This window comes from Fistularia commersonii, chromosome 25, assembly GCF_037954325.1.
Source record: "Fistularia commersonii isolate RoL2024-O1a breed Wild chromosome 25, RoL_Fcom_v1.0, whole genome shotgun sequence".
Classification (NCBI taxonomy): domain Eukaryota; kingdom Metazoa; phylum Chordata; class Actinopteri; order Syngnathiformes; family Fistulariidae; genus Fistularia; species Fistularia commersonii.
Window position 1 is genome coordinate 5,935,440 of NC_141308.1, and position 18,997 is coordinate 5,954,436.

General features: G+C 40.2%; 1 protein-coding gene across 3 annotated transcripts in view; it reads right to left on the bottom strand.

Moving 5' to 3' along the window:
* The window catches only part of LOC147218963 (neurocan core protein-like), a 42,911-nt gene that overhangs the window by 15,015 nt on the left and 8,899 nt on the right, over window positions 1-18,997 (bottom strand). For 2 of the 3 annotated variants that reach the window (XM_086172697.1, XM_086172696.1), the window contains 11 exons: window positions 14,582-14,661; window positions 10,459-10,659; window positions 9,931-10,113; window positions 9,168-9,342; window positions 7,886-8,013; window positions 7,206-7,490; window positions 6,492-6,635; window positions 6,292-6,378; window positions 6,063-6,220; window positions 5,809-5,968; window positions 2,398-3,402 (listed from right to left, as the gene is read on the bottom strand). In XM_086172697.1, the coding sequence (XP_086028823.1) occupies window positions 2,398-3,402; window positions 5,809-5,968; window positions 6,063-6,220; window positions 6,292-6,378; window positions 6,492-6,635; window positions 7,206-7,490; window positions 7,886-8,013; window positions 9,168-9,342; window positions 9,931-10,113; window positions 10,459-10,659; window positions 14,582-14,654 (2,599 nt within the window). In that variant the 5' untranslated portion in view covers window positions 14,655-14,661. The remainder of the gene's footprint in view (window positions 1-2,397; window positions 3,403-5,808; window positions 5,969-6,062; window positions 6,221-6,291; window positions 6,379-6,491; window positions 6,636-7,205; window positions 7,491-7,885; window positions 8,014-9,167; window positions 9,343-9,930; window positions 10,114-10,458; window positions 10,660-14,581; window positions 14,662-18,997) is intronic. The other variant, XM_086172698.1, reaches the window with a different exon arrangement.

Sequence of the window (18,997 nt, forward strand, 5' to 3'; positions counted from 1 at the left end):
GACCTTTGCATCAGGCAAGGTCGTGGAATGCCTTGACAAATATCAACCGCTATGGCGAGCAGAGCCAGTGTTGAAGATAAACCTTATGCGACTGGCTGCTCAATAAAGCGAGTCGTGCAGAAAAATCAATAGCCTGTGGAAGGAGCTGACAGAGAGGTCTGTCCCTGTTCTACACAGAATCTGACAACACCGGCACCGACAACAGCGGTATACGGCTAATAAGTTACAAAGACGTGACAGTTTGGAAACAAAATACTTTTCAGTGATAACTAAAGTACTAATCCACATATCACGCACTGCCTTTGCATTGAATAAATCATAACCAGAGGCAACAGTGGAAACAATATACTCTGGAAATATGATTGTGTTCATTCCAACCTCACAAGCCAATGATAACTTTGTTCTAGAGCTAGAGCTGAAGAAAGGTGCAAATTGAGAGGAGGTGAAATTTTACAAGGATGATACAGTTAATCAAACTGTGAAAGATAATGGATTAAATTTTTTTGCAAAAAGTAAATCATTTCTAAACGAACATGGAGTTTGTCACTTGAACCAAAACTGGCCAAAGAAATACTTTAGGGATCAGTCCGTCCTTGTGCTAGACTCAATTAAATGACACATTAATATGTGTTGAGTATAAAATAAAAATGACTGCTGTGTTTTCTACTGATACAGTAGAGTGTGTTATTGTTCATGCCTTAGTGACCCTCTTGAATTGTGCTGCCAGTGGATTTGGAAATCTAAACTGTACTGTATTCTGTTGTTCCGTTGAAACAAAATCTCTCTGTCTCTGACTGTGTTTCTGTTCTAAATTGAGTTTTTTGTTTCATTTGCAGCACAAGACCTTTTAATCCCACCTGAGATTCTTTTTTACATTCTTCTCTCATTGATTGAAATGACTGATGAACCAGTCCAAGATCCAGTCAGGAGTGCAAATACTGACCACCATGAAGCCATGCCACGGGGGACGGCACTGAACCTGCGAGTGTGTGTATATAAGGGTGGAAAGCCATTATTCTGATCCGCTGTCCTACAAGCTCATCCATCCACTTCTTCTGTTTGTGCAGCAAAGATATCAGAGTGTGTTTGTGTGTTTATGGCTTCCATGACTCCAGAGTCTCTCAGTCAATCAATCAACCCTCATACCCTACACCACTAGCTCAGTAGTTTGCCCCTAGCATTTTCACCAATACAGCATACAGCTGTTTTCCATCCAAAGACTCCTCTCACCCCTAGCAGGCAGCTCTGACATGCCTGCTTTCAAATGGAACTAAGTAAATCACCATAGAAATGTGTGATAGCACATTGCCTGAGGAGCTTTCAACTGGGTGGAGGAGGTGGGGGAGGGTGATAGAATATTTCTTGTATGCACTCTCATTATCAAGCGAAAAATAAGCAGTAAACCAGGTGGCCAGCCGGGAGCTGCGCTGAGATATAGCGTATTGCTGACTTAATCAATGGATTGTATACAGTGACAGGGATGTGGTCTCTGCTTGAGATGGGAATGTAGTTGGGAGGTTTTTTTTGTTTGTTTGTTTTTGCATTAATAAGCCACAGGCAATGGGAGGGTAGGAAATAAAAAAGTAATTAAAAGGTAATCCTGAAGCATGATTCATTTTTCTATAACCCAAGTCTCATATCTGTAGTAATAGAAATAATCTCTGTTGCTTGTGGTAACGGCCTACTTTTCAAAGTAGTTTGTCAGTTGCCTGACCGGTAAACATTTAAAAAACAAATCACTTTTTTTTCTTTTTGTCACAAGTCGGACACTCACAAAAACCGGCATGAAAATCTAAAATGAATAATTTGAAAAGGTAATTGCATCTCAGATTTATTTTAGACCTGTCATCTGGGATAAAACGAACCTATCCAATGTGGTGCAGATCTCAATAACAGGGTGCAAAAAAATTTTTTTTTTTTCATAATCTTCATCATTTTACTTGCAGTAGGCTGACCTTTGAAAAAAAAAAAAAACTTCCAGAATATTCTGGTACTTTTAGAGATATTTTCAGGTATTAATGGGTTTCTATTGCTGACAGCTTATAATGAAAAGTCCTTACTGTAAAAGTGCACTAGTAGTTGTACAATAACTCATAAAATGTCTGCAACATCCTGTCATTTCTTTTCCGAATGGAGTAATGAATAAATCCTGCTCACCTTCTTTGGATTTTAACATCTTTTTAAAAAGTAAATGATAGAATTGGGTCAAAAAAATCCAGCTGTTCTCGAAGAACATCCGTGACAATAATCATTGTCATTGTAAAACAGAAAAAGAAGATTTAGAAAAATATGCCTACAGTCACAGTAAACAACAAAAAAGGCTGCTTAAAAATTCCGGATGTAGCCCATACAACACAGAATAAGAACACAATAACAAAAGAACTTATTACAACGCACCGTGCTCACCTGCTGGGACCAGAGTGCTGACATTGGATGCTCCCCTGCTGCTCTCATCCTCCATGTTGCCAGGTAACAGGGACCCTGAGCCAACAGTGTGAGACCAAGCAGGCTCTTCCTCTTCTGGGGGTCTAAGCAGTAATGGAGGAAAATCCAAAGAGCTGTTAAGGACAACTGGAACCCAGTGAAGCGATGTTTGGGGGTCAGTGGAGCCATCCTGGTTGTCTGAGAGAGGAGATACTGGTGAAGGTGTGGCGGCGGAGGACGAGGCAGACTGGGATTTATTTGGAGATGATGGTGAAAAGGTGGAGCTCACAGAGGCTGTAATGGGAAGTGACGCAGAGGTTGTCGATGGTGGAGTAGAGAGGTATCGGGCGTCAGCCGGTGAAGTCGACTGGTATTCACCGCTACTTGCGAACGTTGCCGTTGGCTCGTGAGAACTGGCAGTTGTAGCCGTGGTGGTGGACTGTCCTCTTCTGTGACCCCTCTCTCTTGACCTTTCCCTGGACCTTTCCCGGGGTTTACTGGTTCCGACAGGCCGCCGTGAGACTTGTATCTCCCCTTTCGCTTCCGCACCGGTCATTTCTCCGCTTCCGTCCTCATCTCCTTTCCCCTTGTCCTCGCCTCTGCCCCTGTCATCTACTCGGCCCTTCTCCTCCCCTCTGTTCTTCTTCCCCCTTCCTCGTCCTCCTCTAGAACTGACTCTAGAGGTGACCGTCTCCGCCCTCTTGTTACCCGGCTGGGCGGTGGTCTCCGCCACAACACTGACCCAGGTGTCCTGGCTGGATGAGGTGACTCCTATGGCAGGGTTGGAGGTGTTAGGGGTGTTGGAGGTGTCTGAGATGCGTGCCCCTGTTATCTCCCTCTCCTTGGCTCTTTCTGTGGCTGCAGAATTATTGACAGCAGCAGAGGCAGATGCCAAACCAGTGGGCGTTTCTTCACCAGCCGGTTTTACTTTCTCCCACAATGGAACACTGAACAAGGAAACTCCCCAAGGAATGAAGCCTACAGGAAACAGGGCAGGAAACAAACCAAAAAAGAACTAGGCAATGGGGAAGGTCAGGAGTCCAATTATCACAGACATGGAGAAGAGTACAAAAATATGGCCAGGACTGACTAACAAAATGACCTGTAATGCTTAATGGTATTCATGTGAAGTACGCCAGGTTGACCTGTGTAGGAAAAGGTGCTACATTAATACATTTGTCTTGCCTTGTATCACACGTTCTCTCTTTACCGTGCCAAGAGAGATGAAATAAATATATCTCGTCTGGGCAACCCAAGGGTATTTTTTTTGAGAGCCAAAAAAAAAAGCTCCATGCTATGAAAAATGATATTAACATTAGGAACAGGATGGACCGAGGCTGTTTTGTATTCAGTACATCCATGAAATATTCTGATTATTCTTCTCACCTATAAGTAGCATTCACATTAATTTCAAGCTCGTAACTGCAGCCGAATGATAACGTTTTCTGAAATGGCAGAAATATGTTTGAATAGAAGCCATGGGGTTTTGTCCAAGGGGACCGGTATACCACAAGGGACAGTGGGATACAGATGAACACAAAATATGAAAATGATTACATGAGCAACTTACACTATGAAGGATACAATAGAAAAAAAAAAGAGATGATATCATTATTAAGAAATAATTGTTTTCTTAATTTTTTTATAATCCTTAATTAATTAATAGTATTTTTTTGTTTGTTTTTTTTCCCCAGCAAATTTGCCCATTTTCTTGAAACTTCATGGAAAAATGCATCCATATATCACTAATAACCACAACAAGTACTAAGATACCCCAAACAGTCAGAATTTTCATCTGTGACAAACAACCTAAAAATTTTGTTGCACAAATTATTGATTATAAAAATCTTACTTTGCCATTCGTGACAAAAAAATATATTGCGTTTATCACATATTGTATTGTTTCAATGTCAAACAATATAAAGCATTTTACCAAAATATGGCAATAAAATGGGAAATGGGAATGGGAAATTGATTATCATTTAAAATTGAGAAAATAAAATAACATTGAGGACAATAATTAAACTGTTATAGAGGACAAATGCATTTTGTGGAAATCTTAGGCTGCAATCGAGTCTAGCATGTGGACATAAAGAGAAAGATGAAGGAAAAACAAAACTAAAGCTTCCCAGATTGCTTCCAAATTAAAACAACTCTGTAACATAGTTACAACAAAGAGTAAACAGAGGTGCATGTCATTCTGGAAACCACTTTCAGCCAAGGCCAAGACATAAAGACAAGTAAATCTGTATAAATCTCCTGGTCTCCTGAGACATGGCTAAGAGGAATAGATTTTGATGTGTCGGATTTTGTTCTTTTTTTTTTCCTATCATCAGCCTGCGTTCTCGTTCAGAGGAAACTCAATGTTCTCCACCCACAATAGCTGTGCTTGATGTTAAAAATAGAGGCTAATAGCCATAGCTAATAGCCAGCTCAAGAGGGTCATTTGGAGACATGATTGCTCTGCATGGATGACAGTGTTCCACCATTCATTTAGTGGCTCAGGAGGCAGATGTCATGATCCTGCTTGGACTGGACTCATGGAGTTTTGCACATTTTGATGTTTATTTTCTTATCTCTGTGTTGTTTAGTTTTGTTTTTCCCCTATTTTTGGTGTTCATCTGCACTTTAATGTATACATTATATTGTAGCGTCCTGTTTCTTTGTCTGTCACAAGTTTCCTTATGAAACAATCAGTTTGCCGTGTAGTCTTTGCCTTGTATTTGTGTAAATAGTCAAGTTTCTGTTAAATTAGTCACTAGTCTCTATTGTTTTCAGGTTATATATTTGGCATCCTGTTTAGCTGCATGTTACTGCAAGTCTATTTTTTAATTACAATGTTTGGTATTTGTTTGCTTTTTCCTTTTAATTTCAGTTTGCTGAATAAATCATTAATTTCCCAAGATTCCTGCCTTGCCTAAATTGGATTCTTTGGTGCCTTTCTCTGGTGCCTAAAGGCAAAATCCAACCAAAATCAACCAAGGCTATTGGAAGGATTACTTAAAGTGTAAGTGACCGTCCATTGCTCAGTAGTGATATAAGTGCATGTTATGTTAAAAAAACATATACCCAGGAGTCATCGTTATCACCATTTAAACTTGAGGTGGTAATAGCTTCTCAAGGAATGTGCAGATGTTTAAAGACAGATTTAACGATTTGTTTCCCAACTGTTGGTCTCAAGCAGCTACTTCTCAAACCCCCTGCTGCCCTTTTCAACCCCTTCACTTTGCCTTTAAGTTCACCCCAGCTCTCTCTCCAGTCTGTATTAGATCTTTTTTTAAATATAAATATTTCAAAAGGCATTACTGGATGGTAACCGGAATTCATAATTCAGGGGTTGCTCCTGATGAGCTTACAAATTAGAACCTGTGTCTAACCACCCACCTGGTGATGCTGTACTTGGTGTATTTGACTCTTCTTTTTTCCTTTTTGTGGTTACCTCCTCCCCATTCTTCCTGTCTGGTACTGTAGTCTCCTCTGCCTCTCCAGTCCCCACCAAGTAGTTCCAGGGTTTCCAAATGGAGTTGACAATTTTTGAGATGACCTGAAATGAAAAGTAATTTGGTTCAGGTCTTTGCTAAACGCTCTTGCAATGTTAGCCAACATCCTCATTTACAAATCTTAAGAAATAGATTAACCTTCTTGTCAGCGGGAGTTGGGGTGACTGGAGGTCGGAGAAACTCCTCTGAGTCAGGGCCAGGCTCTAACGGTTCTCCCCAGTCCAAGGAACTTTGTCCTGGGATTATTTGTAGGGTCACATATAACCCCGAGGACTCCGAAGACCAGGGGTCTGAGGCTAAAAGCACAGTCTAGAGTTAGTACTCATTTTTTTGGACATCAGTTATTCATTACATGCATTAGCCTTACATGTATTATTATCAAAAACAGAGGGCTCCTCCTCAAGGTCAACCAGTCCGGTCCAGTTAGAAGGTGCAGGGCTGCTACCTGAAGATGCTGCGTGGATGTATATATGCCAAATAAATGTAAATTACATGTAATTTCAGCAGGACAGATTATTCAGTGTATTGGTCAATGCTGCCAGAGATCTGGTGAAACAAATGTAAAACCTCTGGTTGTGGTAGTTTGTTGTGTATTCTGATGGGTACTGCCTGTCCCGGTGGAGTCTGCATCGCTCGAGCCCGTGAGGTAGCTCCAGGGCTTCCACAGGGAAGAGTAGATCTGTGAGATGGAGCCTGTATTCTTAACTTTACCTTAAAAAAGAAAAGCAGATAAAGATTAACTGCATTTGAATCTTACAGTAACTGGGCTGAGGATCCACATTCTGTCCTGAATGCTCTCTCTTCCACGTCTCCGCTACTGCCTCTGTCAATCCAGCTGGCTCACAGATACGTGACGGCAGAATAGATAACATGGATCTGAAATCAGTGTTGCCATAGATACAACAGTGGTAGTGGCATGTACTATCACTGTTACTCCACTAATAGAATTCGGGGTTTGCACAGCAGCAGCAGCAGCACTATAGCTGAGAGCAAGAGGGAGCTTCAAATTAATGTATTGATCCATATCATAAAACAATACTTTTATACTGATTAACTTTATTCTAAGTTATTTTTTCTTGTCTATTACATACTGAAATAACTGCACAAGTATGTGCCCCCACTGAATTCAGGCAAAAATAAAAAGGAATTTTGTAAGTGATCACCATCATTGTGACAAATATCCGATTTCACCAATCCTTTGACTCAGCTGATCTTCACGTAACCTCTGGCTGTTTGCTCACTGTGTTGCATTTTGAAAAGATACAATATTTTTCACAATACCTCTGAAGCAGTATGCATCATAGAGTGTTGTGCTGTTGTCAGCCGTGTTGTTAGGTGCCACGGTGCGGACTCCTGCGTGGCTCCCACCGCAGTCCTGACGAGGCAGGCGGACCGGGTAGCGGATGCTGCCGTCGGAAAGCCATCCCGGGGCGCAGCTGTCCAGCCCGGCCTTCCAGGCCAGATACAGCTGACCTACGGTGGCCAGCTGACCCCCCAGAGACACACAGCGGTCTGAAGCTGACGACAGCGACAACCTGCCAGGAACTGAGGAGTGAAACACCTCACCTGGTGGAGGTAGACATGAAACAAACAAGGGAGTGATTAAGCTTGTCAAATATCCTTTTCTGGAAAATCAAGCTTTGAAATTGTGTTCAAAAAAACTTGCACCTTCGTTAAACGTAAAAGAGAATAAAAAAGTGCATTTATTGTTGTATATTTTTAGTTTCAAGTTCAGTGAACTATCGAGTATTTAAAGCAATAAAAAAGGTCTTTGTTTTCAACTAAAAATATTCCAACCTGCTTATAAAGCTATGTCATCTGCATAGAACTTTGGTTCATCAATTATTTTTTTAGTCGCAGTAAAGGCATTGAATTTATTTTCATGAACCAGCTGAAAAATAATCAAAACGTTTAAATTGTACATATGACACAATCTTGTTTGTGTGAATATGTGTGCATACCTTCCAGTTCTTTTGCAAAACAATACACATCAAACAGCTCTTTGGGGTCCCTCTTTCCATAATTTGTTACTCCATCAGAGTACTCCTTGTGTCCATAGCAGCTGAGTTCTGGCAGCTGAACAGAGTAGCTGTGGTGAAATAAATCATAATAAACCTTTTTACCTCCTCATTATTGCAAACAAGTTGTATGGATTCTCAAAATCAATTGGAATTGTGTAGGGATACTTATATATCAACCATACTAACAACAAGAAAAACAAAAAATGTTTTCAATAAATTAAATGCTCATTGTGCGTTTAGATGCATCTCAGAGGTGAGGCAGCACACTGGCCCCGAAAAAAATTTGCAAAGAGAATTTATTTCTGCAATGGCTTGATTTAGACTGTCAGAGTGATTTATCTCAGCTATACGACTGCTTTGCATCATTAGAACAACAATCACTACAGGCAAATACTGCTGAGTTCACCACATTCTCTTGGCTTGGCAAAGAGACAGGTTTGCTGCGTTAGACAACACAAGCTACCATTTTTCTTGCAAAAGTACGACCCCCCCCCCTCTGTTGCCATCACAAATAAGAAAATATATGCTGTAAAATACCGTTTTTAAATGAGTCAATTACAATTGAAAATCTGATTGAGATGCAAAAACAGAAAAATTGGTTTCGATTCCTCCTGGGTGGGTGATTGCCACTGACTTGACTTGATCGTATCAGTCTGCAAAAGTTAAAGCTCAAGTAATGCCATTTTTCTTCACAGGGAAGCTAAACATTCAGCTGTGGGATAAGAAAAAAAAAAACATTCACGACTGGCAGGGCCTGGGAGAAATAGTTGCATAATGTTGATTTAAAGTGGAATTTTTAGAGCTGCAGAATTTAGAGGCTAAATGTCAGCTTACAGGAACGTTGTTTTTCATTCTTTAAAGAACCAAAGACTTGAATAGAATGCCATGCAATTATAGATAAAGATTACAGGGTGTTACAGACGGTTGTAACTATATTAGAATCAATGTCCACATTTTAGATTGCATTCATGTAAAAAGAAGGATGAGACTATCTGTTTTTGCCTTCAAATGCCCAAATGTAGCAAATGTACTACCTCACAGAAATATCAGAATAATTGTGTTAGCCTTTCATTTTATTTTCCCCAAACAAAACGATTAGGCAAATAATCTGCACAGTGAAGCAATTGATGCAAACATTTCAGTGGCTCCCTGTAAAACTACCAAAACTACCAAAACTACCAGGGCATGACAAACAGAAGGCAGTCATTGTGCATCCTCTCACCGGACAGTCTGATCCTCTAACCATCCGGCCGCACAGCTGGCAAAGCCATCATAGTATGCCGCCCACAGCTGGGCCGGAGTGGCAATCTGAGCCGAGTTTTCCTGGCAGGCCCGTCGAGCGTCTGCAAATGATAGGGCGTAACGGGTGCTGGGAGCTTGGTAATGAAACACAACACCTAGAGAGGAATAGAAATGTGTCATTACGCTTTATTCATTTGAGACAAAGACCAGACCCATCAAGTACATATAAATGAATCAGCAAGATGTGATCCAGGATGGTATAGTATTCCAACCAATCTACCTCTAGTGATTCAGAGCAAACCTCCTGGATGAACACACAAGTCAATATCAATGGTTTTCAGTTCATGCAAATTAATGAAAAATTAATCTAAAAATGAATAAAAAAATCAATCAAGTTAAAAACTTGATGACAAAAACAACGTGGTAAGCATTAAAGTACATTAAATAAGTCATTGGATCATTGATACTGCATATTCATGACTTAAATAATTACATTTTAAAGAAGGATAAAGAACTTGGTAGTGCTCCTGTTTAAAACCTCCGTTATCTATCAGACACTAGTGCAACAAGCCCAGGATTCGATCAAATAAATATTGATTTCATCAAGAGGAGAATTTTTAGCACGAGTGATGCAATTCTGCTTCTAAGCACCATTCTGCAGGCGTTCAAATGTTTCCCCAAGGAAGTTGCGGCAATAAACTTTCTTCACAATGACAATTTCCACTGGTTGCTGCGGCACTCACCATAGACCACCAGGGGCACAGTGTCTCTCTCATAGTTGTTACCCATGACAACCTGACAGTGGTAAGTGCCTGAGTCGTCGGTACGGAGACTGGAGATCACCATGGTAGCGTTCAGGGAATTGGCAGTGTATCCTGGCAGACTGATGCGTCCGCTGAAAGCCTTATTCACCTTGATTACATCACCTTTGGCAAAAAGAGGAAGTTTTTCATGACAAACATCTACTGACATCCTGTAGATTTTTGGGAAAAGACAATAAACTTGAAGGGGTCTTTGGACAGACAGACAGGAGGATTGAGAAAGCTGATTCCCTCCATGATCTTCTTGTAAAATGCGAAATAAAGACAATGGCTGAAAAGCTTCCATAGAGCTGAGGAGAAGTTCAAAGTGGCAATTCTCAGTAACTGTTCGCTTTCAAAAAAGTGTCGGTGAACATGGTACCAAGAAGGAGGACGGCAAAATTAATCACCATTCGGACGATTTTGTTTTGACCGATGATAACAAACCAGCTTGATGCTTCTTTGTTTTACCTTTAGCGGAAAGCAAAACCTGCTCCTGAGTGGTATCCTGGCCGCCTGCTGGCATCCTGCTGCGGGTCCACAGGAGGTGAGGAGGCTGCCGCGAATTGGTCTGAAGGGTGAAGATGCAGGGGAGGGTAGCTTCACCTGCCAGGGCTTCGCGTACTGTCTGATGAGTGATCCTACGCATACTGACTATAGTGGAGGTTGCACCTGTAGAGTCACCAAAGGACAAAACAGAAGCAGGTTATTCACGTTGATATGTTGGGTTAAACTGTGCTGACAAAGGGGTCAAACAACAGGGGTGAAAATACTACTGTAATAAAGAGTCATCTAATGGATTCAGCAAACAGAACGGTTTCAGCTGATCAGTAGCATTTGATAGATAAATGAATCAACACAGTGACTTGGCCAAAAGCTGTATTTTGCAGTGAGCAGTAAACATATACAGAATTACAGGAAATGTAAAGAAAGTGACCTAAGGGATACATTGGCAACTTCACATTTCCTCACATGAACTTAGTTTATCACTCCAGCAAAATTAACATTATGTCCATCTATATTAGAAATTGTTGGAGAAACAAACACACATAGAATGAGAGAGCTAGGGAGCAAAAGAGAGAGAGAGAATTAACACACCATTGAGCTCTTCAGATTAACATATTGTAAATATTTCTAATATCATATATCCCCCTTTCTATTTTCCTCATCTCTTGCCATAATTGACTAAGACTATCCATCAAACAATTAATTAATAGTCTATTTTCATGCAAGAGCTGTCATTGTAAAGGTAATGCCACTTCACAAATTAGCCATGTTCATTGGCTTCAGCTTTCTATGCTCCACAAATACAGGTGTGAAGTCGCCATGACAACAGGATCACCTTGCCGTGTTCTTCTTTCATGCATCCACCATGCTGGAACCTAAAGGTTTTTTTTTTTTTCACAACATTCTCTTTAAAATTGAAGTAAATATCCTTAATATGGAGAAAAAACTTACGGTACAATGACAACTGAAGTAATCCTGTCAGATAATGAAGATTGAAAATGCTTTTTTTTTTTGCTGAAACTACTGAAAATGGGCTGTTTTTCTGACAATACATGAACAAAGACTCGGTTGGAAACCTGAAAAAAATTAACTTAAATATGGTCAGAGACTTCTGCTCCATGTTTGCCTCATTCAGGTTTTTACTCCTTAATCAAATACATCAAATTGTAGAAAAACATGAACAAATCAGAAAACCGATGGGGAGGAAAAAATAAATCAGCCTATTTGGATTAATACAAATAGTGGAATTGAATCCCCAGAGGATATTTTCATCTGCATTTAGATTGGACAGCTTTTTACAAGCTTTACCCCGAGAGATCACCTCTCTGTGCTTAAAGCCGTTCTCGCTGCCGCCCCTAAAATCAGATGTAATCACACACAATCGCAAATACCGGAGAGAATGTATGAGCCCGAACAAGACCTTGGGCAAAAACGAGACCGCTGGTTGGACAGACAAAGAGAGGCAGAAAAAAGGAGCGGGTCTTAGAGACTGAGCGGAGGAAATAGTGGAACTTGGACTGACGACTGCGTCCAGAGGCATGGCAGTGACAGATGGGATAAAAAAAAAACGAGACAGTCAGAAAACACAAACAGAGAGCTGGAATTGACTTGAAAGGGCTCTCACTGTCATTAACAGCTACAGCCTCCTTTTCTTCTCAGCCCCTGAGACAATTGGTCTGCAGTTCAACAGCAAAATGTATCTCAAGACCAATCTTTATTAGCACCTGGTTCTCTGTCAATTCCCAATGTTTATACGATCGCATTTAATTATGATCAACAGCTACTTGAAGGATAACTCAAGGAAATCTTCACACTGAAATTAAATTATGATAGTAATATAATACATTTGACGGTCAGCTGTGGCACAATTATCAGACCTTTTTGTCCCATTGTGTGAAAACACTCTGCATCTCCAACATCTTGCATCTGGCAAAGCAATTAATAGTTTGCTCTGAAGCCACCTGAATAGACATCTTATGTACATATATAATTTGTTGAATCAACCAAAACTTAATCCGATCCCTCTGTACTATTTTTATGATAATTTCTCCTTGAATTTTGTGCTTTCTTCGGGTAAAGTCTGTGAGGAAAAAGAGCCTTGATCAGCACTACACAGCTGCACTATGTAGACGGAGAGACGTTTTCCCAGCTACAAGAAGAGAGTGCATTTATCAAACAAGCTGTTTACCCTCGCATCTAACTCAACATACACAGTAGAATACTGGAGTTCAACTCTTACGGTTATTTTCCGTTGTTAAAGCACACACACGCACACAAACACATACACACAAACACACACACACACACAGACACACACTCAAGGGACACTATATGTAATGCCACATGCTATATTACAGTGCATTGGAAAAAATAGTAAACACCAAAAGCTGCCAAAAGAAAAACTAACAATAACAGTAATTCTCTAGTAACAGCATGTTCTTGCAGCTCTTACTGGTTTCATGGAGTGAATAGGATGATAATCATCAACAGCTCGCAAAATTAAAATAATCCCCTTATACTAAACATTACACATCTGGCAATGATTGTTATCACAGCCATTACTTCAAGAAATTCATGCAAAAAATACACACACAGAAAGAGAGAGAGAGAATATTGTGTTTGTTTGAATCTCATTCAAGTCATGAACTAATAAAACAAATTCTCATATAAAGTGCAAGATTTACCTCAATGTCATTTAGACATTTGTCAGCTGCTAGCTGTCACAGCTTGAACTAACCTGACAGATACAGCAATTCACGTCTTATACCACTATAATATATGTGAACTTTGGCGATATAAGCACAAGGGAAAATATTTTGTCCAAATTTAGATGCTGAAAAAACCTTGTGGTGGAGTAATGTCTTCATTTTCTCTCGCTGAGAGATGCATTTGCTTACTCTAGGCTGACCAGTGGTCACCGTGCATACCAATTACAGGAAAGTAATTAAAGAAAGGAATTTATCTTCACTGTAGGCAGTGAGCAAGCTGCATGTGAGACCTCAGACCCGTGATACTATCCACCAGAGACCTACAGCTTCAAGATGTTTTGTCTTTTGATGCGTTCCGGTAATTGAACAGATGGTGGGCTAAACTTGCGTACATGGGTCTGGAGGTGATCCAGTTCAGTCCCACTGAGCATGTCTGCAAACATCCTCTGCATGCCAGCTCTCACTTACAACACTCAAATTAGTGCACACCTGTCAGTCTATTGTAACTGTGTGTCTCCTGGTTCTGAACCTTCACTTCATTCCTCTCCCTTCCTGCGTCCGTCCTCTCTCCCATCATCTTGAACTCTATCCTTCCTTCCCTCTCTTTCTTTCTTTATCAGCAGCAGTCAGGCAGCAGTTTTCGTCACGTTACCTGCCACAGCAAAACTGTCTAATGACAGCAGCTATTTTTGGTACTAAAATAAACACACTACATATTGCATTTGATGGTAGGATATATTGTAGTATGAGCCCTTTTATTTTAATGCAGTAAAGTAGGCCAGGCTGTTCTGGGACCGAGAACTAAACAATTACACAACTGAGGCCGCTCTGACATTAATTTATAAATAAGATCACACATTTGAGTCTGGCATGATATATACTTGGTTGCTCTATATATTTTTTTTATTTTTTTTAGTTTTAAATTTCATAACTCCTTGACTTTTTTCCATCCTTCAGCAAGGGGCACTGTCAGACAATGGTGCAAGAATACATTTTTTTCCTTTTTTTAATTTGATTCTTGTTGAAGAGTTGCACTAGAAAAATAATATCATGAAAATTCCTGGTACAAAGGCTTTCGCCCTTGGATGAGGGAACTAGTTGGGCAGGATCAGTCCCAAATTAAAAAGACTGGGTGGCATCTGCCTGGATCTGGATCTCCAGCTCTGATTTGAATGCATAAATCAATACATCCCTTTCTATTACGTAGGATTTAATCAATAATTCTTTATTTATTGCAAACACTGGGTCACACAGTGGCTTCCGCCGTCTTTTTTACGGCTCACGGAGGAGTGATGATACTTATTGGAATAGGTCATCCAGCGAAATAACACTCGGTCCTCTCAAATATCTAGACGAAAGAAAAATAAGAGACAACTCACCCAAGCTGAAACAGAGGAGTGACAAGAGGGCCAGAAGAGTCTGTCGCCTGGCTGCATATACAGGGTGCTCCATCCTGATGCTGGAGGGAGAAACAAAATGGACAGGAAGAAAGGGCTGAAAAAAAATGCAATTACCACCTTCCATTTATCTATTTGAAAGATCAAATTAAATTGTTTACTCCCATTACAATGTGTACGTATGTAACTTGCAGCTTACTGATGATTTTATTCATTTCTCCATCCTCTTGTAATCTAATCTAATCTATATCGTTATTTTATGACTCATCTTTGTGATTAAACTACAAACATGCCTCTGCCTTGCCTTCAGCAATCCCAGTACTCTCAAACGCAAAGTACGTATCATCATACAGCATTATTAATGTAAATGAAGAGTACATGACACTGTCATTTTTAAAAGGTTCTCTGCTTCTGCTTTGACAAAATGGATGATAAAAAGGGAAAAACATGAAACAGAACGTAATAACGGTGTCAAGAGAGAATCATCATTTGTTGGGCTGTCATTTTTGTTCTGAAGGCTGAAGGTATTTTCACATTCGCTTCCTTTATGACACTTTCATTCATTATTATTTATCAGTCAGCAATCTAGGGGTTTTTTGCCAATAAAAAAATGACAGAGGTGTGAGGGGTAAATCCATTGATCACAACCGGAGATTTATGTATTAATTAGTAAGAATGCATTCTTAGCTATACTCATACTAGCCATGAGCTAACTTTTTTTCAACAATCTGGGGGCCCAAGAAAAATCAAACAGAACAATTTCCGAGCATTAAGACCCCACCGCTGTACACAATTACAAGATTTCACCACTCTTTTTATGGGCTACGACTGCATTATTGAAAAAGCAGTTGAACCTTCTGATAGTGCTTCCTACCAAAGGTCCATTCAAAGGTGGGTGACTAACATTGCTCCGTGTTCTGCAGCTGCCTTAGATAACAGAGTAATGACCTTGAACAAGATCATTAAAAAGTGAAATTAAGTCAAATGGGGTGATTTATTTGTAACCATTTTACAAAATACATGAGATAATACAATAATGAATACTGCAGTGCTCCCTCTTTAAGGACTCAGACACAGTTCACTGACGCTCGTATCTATTGCTTTCCAATGAGCTTTGACAGACCTTCAGTGAGCAAGTGAGAATGTGTAATCTATTAATCTATTGGCACCGTAATGAGGACAGGTGACCTTCAAATGTTGAGATTGGAGGATGCACTACAGTATGTATTGAATACATATGGGGCATGTTTTTTCGTCCACAGTGACTCACATTCTCCTACTGTGAGATGCGATAAAATATGTGAGAAAAGGCACCTTGATCCAAAAAACTACAGAGGGATTATCTGACAAACCACTGATTTCCGGGGCAACAAACTGAATGAATCATGACTGTTGATAATGATATCCGGTTCTTTGCTACCAGGCAAGGCCCAAAATCCAGACAAAACAGAAGAGATAGAATCTTTAAAGCCCACAAACAGACGTTCTTACACATTAAGCATGCTATTAATTTTGAGTGCACTGCAGTGAAAACATGATACTGGTGCATTCCTTCTGCACAATACAGAGGAAATCCTACCACACTCCAAAACTGAGCTGCTGACACTGCCAGAGGATTTGGCTTTGTGCCTGAAACTTCTCAGCTCAATGGGGAGGCAGATTGTCTTGTCCTGGTATGAAACGGAGATGAAGAGGAGTTTGTTTCAGGGGAAACTCGGCTTTTGTTTTTAAACGCATAAATTACAGAGCCGAAAAAACAAATATCTTTTACTCGTTCACTCCGAGGCTTGTGCGGCTTCCTCCTCCACACGTTTGCCAGACGAGGTTTTTTCACCCAAAAAAACTGTAAGGACCATAATTTCAAAGACTCAAAATAGTTAAAACAAAAATTAGTTCGACATGATTATTGGCTTGATTAAATCAATCCAGCGAGGCAAGCGGCCTCTTCACATTCACCAAGGTAACAGCAGCTCATGCCAACAGCATCTCTGACACTCTGAAAGAAGATTATGCAATACTAGTTGAACCAGTTCTAAATGAAAGCCATAATAGTCACTCTCTATGACCATAGGAAGTCTCATTAAAACTTTTAAGCATACAAAACTGGAGTAAAAGAGAAAATATTCTTCATTGATTATACATCACTCCGTGACACCTGAAAAAACCATGCTGTCATTAAACGACAGTTGCTCAAGCGTTCTTCAATGGCAACTAAGTTGGCCCCAGGACTATTAAAAAAAAGGATTTCTGTGGGGGTGAGACCCTACTGTGCCACACATTTTTAAGCACCCTGTCCCTGATAGTGGGTTAGGACCTTGTGATGGGCTGCGACAGATTGGGGTCGAGCTGCTGGATGCTTCGCATGTAGGAGACCTAAAGCATTGGTTGAACTAGCTGGGTGGGTGATTTCTAAAGGCTTGGAGAGGGTCACGACACAGAGAGGTTTGCCCAGTCCTGTAAGCATAGAGACCATTCTGGGGCTGGCAGGAGCCCAGCAACCACTATCCACACCGACAGAATACAGAGTTCAGCCCGTGGACATCTCAATGGGTGCTACACAATATATAACACTATGTGCCTATAGAGAGAAGCCATTCAAAGGTTTACCAGAGGGGATTTACAACATACAGTGCAGTGACCATGCAACAACACTCGCTGAATACTAACCAGTACAACCTTTTGTTAAGGACGAGACATCAGATGTCATGAACACCTCCCGCTAAATCGGCCCTCTTCACTTTCACAGACACAGTTGTGTTTGAGCAGAAAAACAGCCAAAAGTCTCTAAAATGCTTCAGCGGACTTCAATGAGGATGTCCATCTGACACATTTTCACGACGTCTCCTGAATAGGTTGCATTCTACACTCATCGTTAATGCCGGATAGAGGAGTGACAGAGCTCTGCAGAGCACACAGACGAGGCTGGCAGGCCCACATTATGGCTCAGCACTAAACTGTCAGTCTGCTGAGGGAGACCAACAGGCCTTATGATTGTGATGACACAGGAAATAATTCCAAAATCTCCTCTAGATTTTAAAATGAGTGGGAAACATATTTGAAAGGGATGTAAACAAGAGATGTATGATGAGAGTGTGACACGTTACGTCATCTTTAGACAAATTATGCAAATAATCCTATAATAATGGCTTCATGCTCAAAATGTCATAAGCATACATATAAATCTGAATGTCAGAACACATTTGTTACACGTTGGAACCTCGTCGGTAACCAGAACCACTCAACAGGTTGGAAGGTACTTTGAGAAATGATGGATTGTTTAATAACCTTACAAGAGAAATAGAATTACGGTATGTCGTGCCACAAACCTAGCTATTAGAGAACCACTGACTAACATAAGGACACTGCGATGAAAGTATCCCCCATCTTGTGGGGAAATCAACCAAAACAAATTAAATTTACTGGGATGATGGTGATGTAATTCCCCATTTCCTTATTTCCCTTTCAATGATTTACTTTAAATGTAAAGAGCACATCTTGCAGTAATGCAGGCCAACATAAAGGGACCCACAGGGATTCAATGAAATGTGATTTTCTATAGACCATGTATATTTGGAAAAAAAAAATTCGGAGTGTCTATATTGATACTCATTCCAGACATCACATGTCTTTGTCTTTAAATCAATATTCCCGATGTATCACAAGAAGCCTTAAGAATATGCTTTTGCTCAAAACACAAAATGCACACGACAATTGAAATAATTTAAATCGAGTGAGAAACGTACTTTTCAAACCCCACAAATCAGGTATTACTTCACCTTAACCTTAACTTGCCCTTAAACAATGTCAAATCCTCACTCTAACAAGGACTGCACAAAATCCAGCAAAATGTCTCCATGAAAATTCTCAGTCACCACAAGATTGGTGTTTCTACAAGGTCACAGCGACCAAAAATATGTTCACTCAAAAATATTCATTGTCATGTGATTCTGCAGCTACTTTCAACCACAACGCACCAAGTAATTGTGGGATTTCGGAGGGAGGCCACGAAGTATGTGCTCATGTGTTAAAATGTGCACATGGACACATGAAACTGCTAACCATCCCTGGAAAAATACCTGAATGCTTCAGGTATGACAGTGACTGTTACTATTTGCTGTTACATTTTACTGTTTATTTACTAATTGTAGATATTTTGATCACTTGACAATCACTATAAGATACGTGTGTCGTCTTTATCTGACCACAAAAGCGCGTAGCTTGTTAAAAAATACCTGCATTTAAATCTGAATAATACTGATTTTGATAAATAGCATTCGCAAACTTAAGTTATGTTTGTCATCATAATTATTCATGTATTTTGTTCCATTAACAGAACTAATCGGGATTTGATAGGGGACACTGAGCAGAGTTTACTGAGGAAGAACTTTCCTGCTGACA